Source organism: Sebastes umbrosus, chromosome 18, assembly GCF_015220745.1.
Source record: "Sebastes umbrosus isolate fSebUmb1 chromosome 18, fSebUmb1.pri, whole genome shotgun sequence".
Lineage (NCBI taxonomy): Eukaryota > Metazoa > Chordata > Actinopteri > Perciformes > Sebastidae > Sebastes > Sebastes umbrosus.
In genome coordinates, this window is record NC_051286.1 from 6,441,198 (window position 1) to 6,453,270 (window position 12,073).

Consider the following 12,073-nt stretch of genomic DNA (forward strand, 5'->3'; position numbering starts at 1 on the left):
TTTCATCCTCCCTAATCCTATTTTCTCCGGCCCCGGGATGACGGGACGTCCGTAAACTCGAGCCCTGGACAGAGTAGAATAGAAAAAAGAATATAGTACGATAGAATAGAATAAGACAAAATATAATAGAATGAGACGGAGTAAATATATAATTCAAGAGAAGAGATACAGAATAAGATAAAACAGAATAAGAAAATATGATAAATTACGCTAGACTGACATAGAACATACAGTATAGCCATTAAAAAGACTAAAAGGAAGGGTGAAGAAGAGGAGGAGGAGGAGGAAGGAGAGTCGTACAACATCATTCTAGGAGATGATTGGCTCTCTGTAGGCCAGAGGCATCACTCTTCAAGCACTGACCCAGTATCAGCTCTCACGTTCCTCCTTAATTTAACCCTCCGACCACTAAAACTGATCCTGAATCAGCTAAAAGTCAGATTTTAAATATAAGTTCTAAAAAAAATCTTCTCACAGCTCTCATTATTATCAAGTGGAGCTTGATACTTTGCGTCTCAAAGCTTTGTAAACGGTGAATCGGGAGCACGATTTGCATTTCCCTCCCCCCTCGTGCTGGTGGATGATTGATGACTCATCCAGAAAGACTAATGGGAACGCCGTCCAGGACATACATATTTCATAAGGAAGCAACCTTTCGTGTAATAGCAAATGTTGTGAATCAGTAGCTCAGCTTACGACCAAGTGTTGTTTTAATGCAGAGAGGCTGATTCTTAATAATTTCATGAGAAATGCATTTTGGGAATAAATAACACCAAATCTTATTATGGAATTACCATGGCATGTTTTTAAAGGCTCTGTTGTAAGTGTATAGTTGTTAGTTAGTGCGTTAATTTCAAATATGGACGACATTAGCTCACAGTTAACAGTAATGACACATCTGATGGAACTTTTGGCTGTGACATTTTAAAAACTTGCCTACAGTAAAACCCATGTGACGCCTGTCAAATGTCCCATGTGTTGATTTTCTGTACTTCTCCAGACAGCTCCCAGTGGGTCGCTACAGCTTGATTGCACTGGAGCAGCGTGCTTGTCTTGTATAAGTACGAATAACCACTAAAATATGTCTATTATAAAACCACTGGATCACAAAGGGATTCAGTTTATACTGTCATGTATATTAAAGTTACATAATAGCTTTAATTTACATCATTTCAACTACTTAAGAGCTGTCAGTATCCATCAGTTCCAGATGTGTAACATAATGGCAACAGCAGCCTCGCCAGCTACGTTAAAGTGACAAACAGACAAGTTTTCACCCCCACACTTTTCTAGTGTTTAAGTGGTATTATTGTTGGCGCCGATGTTGCTAAGACAACCGGATTGGATAGAACAGAATATAGTAGGCGCTATAGTAGCGTTAAGGCCCAACATCAAAGAACTAGCGGCGACGTAAGGCGACGCAACTGGTGGCCTTCGTCTTCATCTATGTCTTGGCCAAAAAGTTGCGCTCAAACACACACCGCAAAGACGACAGCCGACAGCCAACTACCACGTACGTTCTGTGCCTGCGTCATAGGAAATAACTCCCCACACCAGCAGGCGGCGGTAGTCTGTATTCGTCATTCAAAAACGGAAACTGGAAGACCGAGGACGGTGGATATACAAGCCGTCGTTATGATGCGTACATGAAATAAAGCGGCGTTTGCACACACCAAAAGGTTTGGCAGGTTCATCCACATTCACTCACTCATCCAGGTTTATTGTGTTTTACAGTGTTTACTATTTCTACTGCTTTTTCTCCCTTTTTTGGTGAGGACAAATTGTCTTTCAGGAGAATTAAATGTCAGCGAAAGGTTGTACAAAAGGGCTTGCAAATATAAAGAAAATGCAAAAAATATATATAAAAAAATAATCAATTCAGATTTTAGCGAAAACAGTGATTTAGATAACTTGCGACTTGTAGACAATGTTCCTCTCACACAATGCAGGCTGGAAAAAAATGGATGGATGTTTTGGGTAAATAAATAAAAGCCTGTTGAAAACTCTTCACATTGTTCTCTTTCTTTCTACATTTCAAAAACAGAGTTTTGTTCAGCTGTGGGAAACCACAACCCCACATGGCTGACAGCTTCTTTTTCTCTGGGATGGTTTCATCACTTTGTCAGTGAGTCTGACAAAGTGATTTATTGACGCCGAAAACCTACATGAAGCAGAACAGATACGATGCATTCAACATACTGTAGTAAACCGTGACCCCAAATCATCTTATTTTCCTCCTGAGGTAACTGTACTACTGTAAAATACGTAAGTGACATCACAGCTGCTGTTTTACTGTTACTCACCTGAAGTAACCTTTTACTGTGTGTAGTATCCATGTGTTTGCAGATACGCTGAGATCTCTGGCTCCGTACGGTAACTTCCATCTGCTGCTCAGTCGCACTACTGATTCAGACTTTCATCTTTCTCCACATCTCTCAACCCCTCTCTTCACTTTCTCTCTCCTGCACCGCTTTACACAATTCCTTCTTGTCTTTCTCTCTCTCTCTCTGTGTGTTTTTCGTTCTCTCTCTACCCAATTTCCTTTTCACCTCCTCCTACCTTTTGCTCCCTAAACCCCCTCCTCGCTCCGCCCTGCATCAGGAACTCATTTATCAAACCCGACAGCGGTCGTTGGCGTCTTGCAATTCCAGCCTTTTTCAACAGATACACATTTTCCTGATATACTACTACTATTCTATACGGTGAGATCAGCAGCAGCATTTATCAGTTATCAATATATTAAATTTGTTTCCTTTTCCATCTATTCTTTTTTTCATTGTGGAAATGACAATTAGGGCTGCAACTAATGATTATTTTCATTGTCATTTAATCTGTCGATTATTTTCTCGATTAAGCGATTAGTTGTTTGGTTTATAAAATGTCAGAAAATGCCCAAGATGACGTCCTCAAATGTCTTGTTTTGTCCACAACTCAAAGATATTCAGTTTACTGTCATAGAGGAGTAAAGAAACCAGAAAATATTCACATTTAAGAAGCTGGAATCAGAGAATTAAGACTTTTCTTCTTAAAAAAATACTCAAACCGATTAATCGATTATAAAAATAGTTGGAGAATTTAATAATTGATAACTAATTGATTAATTGTTGCAGCTTTAATGCCAATACAGATTGCTAACTGCTGTACATTGAAAGCTGGGTTAAAACATTCTTTAGGTGGGTTAGTTTCAATCTAATCCTTAAACACAACAATAAAATAATATACTGTGGTTGAACAATGGTCGGTGAATGTGTATGTCAGACACATGGAGTCACAATGATGAAATCAATACACCAAGTTGCCTAGCTCCAAGCCTTACCCCAACCTAATTGTAACCTTAACCCAAGAAACAACTCTTAAACAACCCTTTAAAGAAGTGAAGAGTCGCCTGGATGTCCCCACTTTCCAAAAAATATCCCCAAGGTCCAAAACTCAAAATGTCTCTCACTAAGATATGCATACAAAAAGCACTCAAACAAACAAACAAAGCTCACGTCCGGAAAAATGATGTTCTATCCTGTAGATTTGCAACGCTATATTTGCTTTTTACAAATATGCCTCAAGCGTATTTATCCCAGTTACTCCAGTCCAGTGAGTTGGATTCAACTTTCTCCAGACACCTTTGACAAAAGTTTTAGGCTCCCAACTGTCAGCACACACTCGCAGAGAGTCCAACAAAAGCTATACCGGTTCAAGGTGAAACTCACTGTGACATAGTGACTTAAGCTTTGCTTCGCATTGCTGAAGTGTAAATCCCACCAGGAGGCTCCGACTGAGGCTGCTCTGTCTTCATTGTGCTGACTAGCAGCGCTCGGAGCTGTCACCGTGTCACATCCTAAACGGGAGGGCTCATAAAAAATTCACTTTCACGCTATAAAATGACTGAGAAGTTTTTTCGTCTGTATGAATTGCAGAACTCTGATTGCAGAGTGTAGTGGTACTTCCAAACAGAGAAAGAGAGGTAACCAAATGGTATTTCAGCCGGATTCTCCATGTAGTTCTTCCATTACAGACATGCTACATCACTAATATAGGGAAAAAAAAGTTACTGTTAGCTTTATGTCACCATCTTTCAATCTGTGTCTCATCTCTTCTTCCCTGCACAATGTGTATTTTTGAAGTCATGACTCACAGAGCATCATGCAAACCCCCGACTCTCTCTCACAGTTCATCTATCATGATACAACACTGCGGGCGGATGATGTCTATATTCACGTCCCTGCATTCATTCGTAGGTCAGGACCACTTTAGAGGAAAGGGAGATTGCCTTTGGAATAGATTCATTTCTTGCCTTTTATTCAGTTCTGGATGATACACAATGACATATTGATTCCCATAGGAGAAACGGTATATTCTCATTACACAATGAGGTCAAAGGTCAGGCCGGGTCAGCCACAAGACAGCAGTCTCTCAGCAGGCTGGATGCTTATACCGAAACAAGAACACAATACCAGGTCCTATAGATATGTCTGTGCTTTAAATGTATCATTGCTCAATTAATTGTGATGTGGAAAAGATGCCAGAGATGTGGTGCCGAAGGGCCAGAGTCTTGTGAATCACCGCTTTTGTTCATTCTCTCAAAATGTAGCCCACATTGCTCATAAATCCCACTGCTCGTCACAAAGAGATTCTGACACCTCTTTCCTAAACTCTTCTCTCCCAAAATATAATAAGTTAGCCTTTTCTTGCCCAAGAGAGACATGTTGTTAACTTTGTTTTAAAATCTATTTTTCACTCCGTTCACCATCTGTCTCGAAACTTACAAGCTTTACTTCAGCTCAGTTTGTTCCAGAGCAACAACAACAACAACAACAACAGAGTGGCTCGCTTCTTGTTTTAAGCTACTGCATAAAGCCAGTAGATCTGACCCGACAGCTCCAAATGGAAAATTCAGTTTCGTCATTGTGTAGGAACCTGGCAGCGCCGAGCTAAACACAGCAAACATCTTCAGCTAAAAGCACCTCCTCTCTAATGGATTATGTGCATGTTTTTTCTCCTTAAAAGGTACAGTTTGTAGGATTTGGTGGCATCTAATGGTGTGGTAGCAGATTGCAGTACCCTCCGCTCACTCCTCCCTTTCCAAGACTGTGGTAACGTGAGCCGCTGAGTGCAAAACTGCGGTAACTAGGGCTGTGTATAGCCGATATGTATCATGATACAGGGGTAACGATTCAATATATTGCGATACTGTAAGCAATGTGATATATTGTGATTTTTTTAATCTAATTTTAGGAAAACTGTCATAGTATAAATAACACACCAGAAATACACATTTATGCTGTATGCAAAAAAACTGCATGGTTAGTTGCATGTTACCTAAAAACTAATTAGTCATATCTTCAGATTACGTTACATGAATCAAGGAAACACCACCACAGAAAGTAACCTAAATCTATAGCTAATGTAGGACTATAGATACATGTTGCAAAATGACTTCATTACCACAGAAACTTCATCACTTGACTGTCTGTCTGAGTCTCCCTCCACTCGACCAGAAAAGATGCAGGTTGCACAACGAACTGGCAACCACTTGTTGTGAAGTGAATGCAATCGAAAGGAGGGGACATCTAGTTGCTGAATGTTATCAATGTTATCAATAGCACCTTTAAGCTTAATATTTATCTCCAAATCTGCACAGCAACATGAAACAACTGACTTCTTTTACTCAGAGATATTGATTATTAGTTCATATGTTGCATGCTACCTTGTTAAAATCAGTTCTTACAGATCCATAGTGACATTTTTAGCTGAAAAGTATGCAACAAAAATCCCTATGCAAGAGTGCATCATGGTTTAAAAAAGGTTGGAAAACACAAACTGTTCTACATTTGAAAGGACTTTTGCATCGCCTGAGTGTGCTAGTGGGGATTCAAAGCCTCTCCCTTGAGCCTGAAACACCAACAACAACAAGTTTACCTCTTCAAAAGTAAAACCTTGGACTCAAACATCTCATTATAGCTACCAAAGTGTACCTCCCAGTGTTTGGCTCATTGTTAAAAAATAAAGTGAGAAAGAACAACAACAGGTCGCTGAGGACAACAGTATTCCAGGCTCAAACTGTGAACTCTCAGCAGCACCATGAAATCACAAAATCCATCAATAAAAAACAAACCTCATTGAGTTTTTGCTCTTACCTTTCTGTAGACGATCATGTTGGGGGAGTCGTCGTCTGGGTCCACACAGCTCATGGACCTCATGGACAGCATAGGTCGGGTCGGGGTCGTCTGGACACTCTCCTTCAGTTCCTCAGAGCCTTCATCACTCTCCGTCGACTCTGAAGTGCTCACCTGCTCCTCCTCCTCTTCCTCCTTCTGCTGCTGCTGCTGCTGAGGTGCCTCAGCCATCACTACGTCTCCCTTTCAGTCTTCTTCTCCTGGGTTGAGTTATCCTCTCTTCTTTATCTGCGTCAGTTTTTCTCTTCCTCCTCCTTTGTGTCCTGTTGTGCTCTCTCTCTCTCCTCAGTGCTGGAAACTGCTGTAAGGAAAGAGAGAGAAAGAAGAGAGAGAGAGATGAATTACAACTCACCACTGGTCTCCCATCTCTCCCGTCTTTTTTCTTGTCCTCTGCCAGCAGGGACAAGACGGATGAAATGAAGGCATCATAAATTCTCCGACTTTGCTCTGTTATCTCTTCTCTGCAATTCCTCCCGCTCCGCTGTCACATGAGATTGAAGTTAGAGGAGAATAGAAGACATCATGTTGAACTTTTGCTCTTTTTTTTTTGTCCCTGTGGCTTCTTTCTTCATCTCAATAATTTATAAGATGTTAGAGGAATATTACAAGCTTATTTGCCACTCTAGATAGTGATATAATGACTTGCATATACTTGTTTTACAAAGAGGAAATAACAATGTGCTTTTTACCTCAACTTGTTGAAAAAGAGAAATCTCAGATACATGGATCCTAGCTGATTGAACTTGTTTCTTCATTTGGTTAATATCATATCTTCCAGTCCTACAGTGCATATTTTAAAAGGATTTGAATCTCTTTTGCAGAATTTAGTTTAAATTTTCTATGTGAAAATTGAATAGTGTAAATTTGTTTTATTTCATTTAGGGAGATGTAAATCAATAAAGACTTTTTCCCTAAACCTGCACATTCATTTTCACTGTTTGTGTTGTCATTTGTTTGATTTTAAGCTGTGAAAAAAAGAAAAGAAAATGATATAGGGTATCTAGTAGGGCTGTCAATCGATTAAAATATTCAATCGCGATTAATCGCATGATTGTCCATGATTAATCGTACATTTTTTATTTGTTCAAAATGTACCTTAAAGGGAGATTTGTCAAGTATTTAATACTCCTATCAACATGGGAGTTGGCAAATATGCTGCTTTATGCAAATGTATGTATATATTTATTATTGTAAATCAATTAACAACACAAACAATTACAAATATTGTCCAGAAACCCTCACAGGTACTGCATTAGCATAAAAAATATGCTCAAATCATAACATGGCAAACTGCAGCCTAACAGGCAACAACAGCTGTCAGTGTGTCAGTGTACTGTCTTGACTATGACTTGCCCCAAACTGCATGTGATTATCATAAAGTGGGCATGTCTGTAAAGGGGAGACTCGTGGGTACCCATAAAATGGGTTATTATCACGTTAACTTTGACAGCCCTAGTATCTAGACTAAATAAAGACAAATGCACAAAGCATAAATCATTCAAATCAGTTGCTCACAAAGTGCAGAAACAAAACTGTAGAGATACATTTCTGATTAAGAAAGCATAAAAACATCCATCTCACTTCAGTATATCATTACAGAATAACCATTCACAGAAACACTAGTACAACAACATATGACCTCCATGCTGTAGCCTGTAAGCAAACACACACAGACACACACACACACTACTGGCATCCAATAACACAGGCCTCTAGGCTCTTTTCTAATGGTCGGAAAGCTGTCAAAATATTGACGCCTGAGGACAGATGAGCGGAGACGGAGTGAGAAAAAGAAGAACAACAACAGAGGAGAAGAGAAGAGAAAAAGAGGATGCCAATCCACAGAACAGACCTGTTCCTCCTCCTGATTCATCCCTCTGTATCTCTCTCTCCTTGTCAGACTCAAGCATCACTGTCCCAGTTCATTACATCCCCAACCATCACTGGGACCAGTTCTCTCTCCATTTAGCCCATCCTAAATGGAAACTGCCTTCCACTTCCTCATCAGAGCACATTCATCTCCAGCCAGCTGGTTTCCTTACTGGCTGAATACAACACCATGGATGTGCAATATAAGGTTGTCCATCCATCCATCTGCAACCGCTTATCCCGTTAGGGGTCGCGGGGGGTATAAGGTTGTATCGGGGAAAAATGTATTGGAAATAGTATTTAAAATTTGAGGCAATATCTGACCAACTTTGATGCAAAGCCACTAAAACATCCAAGTCTTATCCAGTATCAGAATTGTAATAGTTTACAAGTTGCAAAGGTTGTTGCAGGAACAAAACAACGATTCAGGTTTTCTAACAACCTGCTTTATCTCAGGAAATACAGCATTTAAACATGGAGTGAAGTGAAGTTGGTTAAATTTATAATCAAAACGTTAGAAGTAAATTACTTTAGAGAAGATCACCTCACTCATGATGAAAAGCAGCAGTTAAAGAAGGTTAAAACAGTCGGATGTGGAGGAAAGAAGTCTCTGCACACTTCCTGGACCTCCATAGTGCAAATGTTTGGCAAAAGGAATCCCAGAGCATTTGATGACATGTGCTTTGCCGTGCAAGTGCTCATGGGAAATGGATACATTAGTAGTTCTTAAGTCCAAATACACAGGAAGTTCCAGAAATACAACAAATCACAAAAAATATGAAAAAATGACAATAATAAGAGAGAAAATACAACACAGACAATCTGGAAAGTGAAGTATAACTCTAAAATACAACTCTGCGTATATTATATTCATATATAATATAGTCTATTTTAGTAATTAACCTGGTGGGAAACCCCAGAGGAAAAATGAGCTGTTGTTGGGTTTCTCTCGCTATCAGAGTGAGACCACAGGTTTGCTCTGTTGCAATCTGATTAAACACAAATTAATTCAGGACTATACACCATGTAAACACAATATCAGCTGAAGTAATGAAGGTCTCAAGGATAGATTATGCCTCAGTTACAATTACTTCCATTTACTGCACCGTTAAATTGGGGTTTTGGGGCCCTCCTGGGGGGTCCGGGGCCTCGGGGTAATACCCGCTTTGCTCAGCTGGAAACAAATCAGTCTGACAATAAGCCTGGGCGTGACAAGCAGGATGATTAATACCAGCACATTTCTGTTTTTTCACTGATCCTTTTTTTTCAAGGAATAGCTTAACATTTTGGGAAATACTCTCTTCACAAGATCTTGATGAGAAGATTGATATTACTCTCGCACAACATATAAAGCTACAGGCAGGAGCCAGTTAGCTTAACAACTTGTTGTTTTTTTGTGCAGATTAAACAAAGTGTTAATCAGTGAGCTTTAGAGGTGCTGGTAGGCAGATCTTGTTACTTTTGGACTGAGTTCAGATAGCTGTTTTCCCATGTTTCCAGTCTTTATACTATGCCCACTTAACCGGCTATTGGCTGTAACTTCAAATGCATCATACAGACATGAGAGTGGTATTAATTCTCTTGTTTAACTCTTGGCAGTAAAGCAAAAAGGCTGGAAGCAGGGGGAAACGGCCAGCTCTGTCTAAAGTTCTGACTGCTAACCAGCACCTCAAAGGGCCCTTTTAGGGCCCCTTAAAGTCCGTGAGCACGCGTCGGCCTAGTTTTTTCGGTGTGTCCCGCACTGTCAGCTCTAGACTGTCCGTGTCTGAGTTGTTTCAGCCAATTCAGCATGTTGAATCGGCGGCGGATCTCGTCGGTGAGAGAAATCACTCTGATTGGCTGTTCGGCTTAAACTAATCAGTGCACGAGAAGAGAAACGGATGTGAGGAAAGCGAGCCAACGAGTAAAGTCAAGACGAAAAACACAGAAGGTTCTTCTCATTTTTCATCTTCATCTCATCTGATCATTCCAATAAACGGATATTTTCAAGACGACACGGCCGTCTGGAATGAAACTAAGTGGTGAGTGAGAGTGCTGTGAAAATGGTCGGCAAACGTCGCTTTATTTCATTTCATCAAAACAACGGCTTGCATATCCACTGTCCTTTAGGTCTTCCAGTTTCAAATTTTGAATGATGAATACAGACTACCGCCTGCTGGTTTGGAGGGTTAGTTCATCTCACGCGAGTGGTAGTTGGCCAGTTGGCCGTAATCTTTACGGTGTGTTCGAGTGCAATGTTTTGGCCAAAACAAAGGCGACGTGAGGCGACTCAACAGGCGGCCTTCGCCACCGCTAGTTCTCTGATGTCGGGTTTGATGCATCTGGAGCTTAAAGCAAATTAACATGTTGTATCTCATTAGTTTAATCTGAACACAAACAGTAATGAAAAAACAACAATTTGTGATTTTAGAGGAAGTTAGCCAGCTGAGAGACAAAGTGAGTAAATATATTTCCAACAATATTGAACTATTTCTTTAAACTGCACGTTTTTCTCCACACACTGCACACCTCATCACAGTTATTCTACATGACACTGTGTTGTTATTTGAGTTTTCAGCTGTTGCACATGACAAAATTGAATATTGAACTTTTGGATGGCTGCGAACACAATGTGCTCCAGTTTCCAAAACTAACTTTTAATGCTGGCTGGCTGTGAACTCTAAGTAGAGCATATCTTGTTCCTGTGTGGATGCAGATCATGTGTGTGTGTGAGAGAGAGTGAGAGTGTGTGTCTTTGCTATTGGCACAGGCATTTAGCGCCATGTCAACTGGCTCTTTAGATCAATACTCTCATCAGCCAGCTGTTTGTGCGTATCGGAGTCTGTGGGAGAACACATTACAAACAGAGCTGAGCCTCAGAGGGCCGCTATGTGTGAACACGAGAACATGCGGCATGTGTTTGAAAATCCAAATGGGAGAAAAGTTTATTGCGTTTTCTGAATCAATGGCTTTCAACCTGCTGTCTTCATTATCGGCGTACCATCTGCTAAACAAATATTCCAGCTCAGAATGAATAGAAATGCCTGATGTGTTTCCCAGTAATGCTCAAGTTCACAGTCCCACCGCTCCATCCTGCTCCTGGAATCACATGTAGCCCACACGCTGGCCTGGGATCAATACCTCCAACATTTGCTCTGACTCTTGATTTTTGCATATAAATGAAATGTTCAGGTTGAATAGGCTTGTCTGATCAGCCTAAATCACACATGCAGTGAATCAGAGGGACGTCTGTCTCCCCCATTCTCTCTCTCTCTCTCTCTCTCTGTAGTCGACCTAACTGCTCTAAAGAAAGGTGTGGTCACATTGACAGAAAAATGCAAACACATCTGATGTAATATCTAATCTGTCTTTCTAAAAATAGATGAAGGTGAGGATGCATACAGATGTTTACTGATGCTGGATGGTGAATAGAACACACAATGAAACAGTATGTGGTCTATAAGGAAAGTAAGTAGCCACAATTTTACACACAATTCTAGGAAATCAAGTGATGACTGGAAGAAAAACAACGTTTCATTATTATTATTCTAAATTAACCTGATTACACTTAGAGCTTCTTTTCTTCTCGTCACATGCTGTGATGACAGGAAGTAGACGCGGAGTGAGACTGTTTCCCTGTGGACCCTCCACGGTGCAACACACACACACACCCAGAGGTTTTTTTTCTTCAATCAGCACCCATCCTTCTCTACGCTCCAGCTCCAGGCCAGACTGGATGAGGATGTCTGGATGTTTTACGCTGAGGGGCGGTTGTTGTAGAATAAAGGACACCATCAATCCAGCAGGCAGCCATGTTTTGTACCAAAATTAGTGCGCTCCATTGATTGTCATTCTGTGTGATTCATCAAACTATTACAACTGTAATTAAGTCTAATTATAATTGTTCCATGATGTGTGAAAGCCAAATCAGGTTAGTGTCACATTTATTCTAATATTCACTAAATCAAGGAAACAATTGGTGTTCTTGTTTCTCACGGATTCATTTACTCTGCTGCACGATACAATGGACAAACTTGACTAACTACACGCTGCAA

At 40.4% G+C, this 12,073-nt stretch overlaps 1 protein-coding gene across 15 annotated transcripts in view; it reads right to left on the reverse strand.

The window, feature by feature from the left end:
• Positions 1 to 12,073, reverse strand: part of LOC119476679 (regulator of G-protein signaling 6-like) — a 107,563-nt gene that overhangs the window by 93,577 nt on the left and 1,913 nt on the right. For 12 of the 15 annotated variants that reach the window (XR_005204078.1, XR_005204074.1, XR_005204075.1 and 9 more), the window contains exons 1-2: positions 8,584 to 8,725; positions 6,132 to 6,471 (exon numbers count right to left, since the gene is read on the reverse strand). Coding sequence is in view for 4 of the 15 variants with exons in the window: in XM_037750103.1 (XP_037606031.1) it covers positions 6,132 to 6,341 (210 nt within the window). In the remaining 11 variants the exon portion in view is untranslated. Of the gene's footprint in view, positions 1 to 6,131; positions 6,472 to 8,568; positions 8,726 to 12,073 lie in introns of those variants that run through there. The other 3 variants (XM_037750104.1, XM_037750105.1, XM_037750106.1) reach the window with 3 other exon arrangements.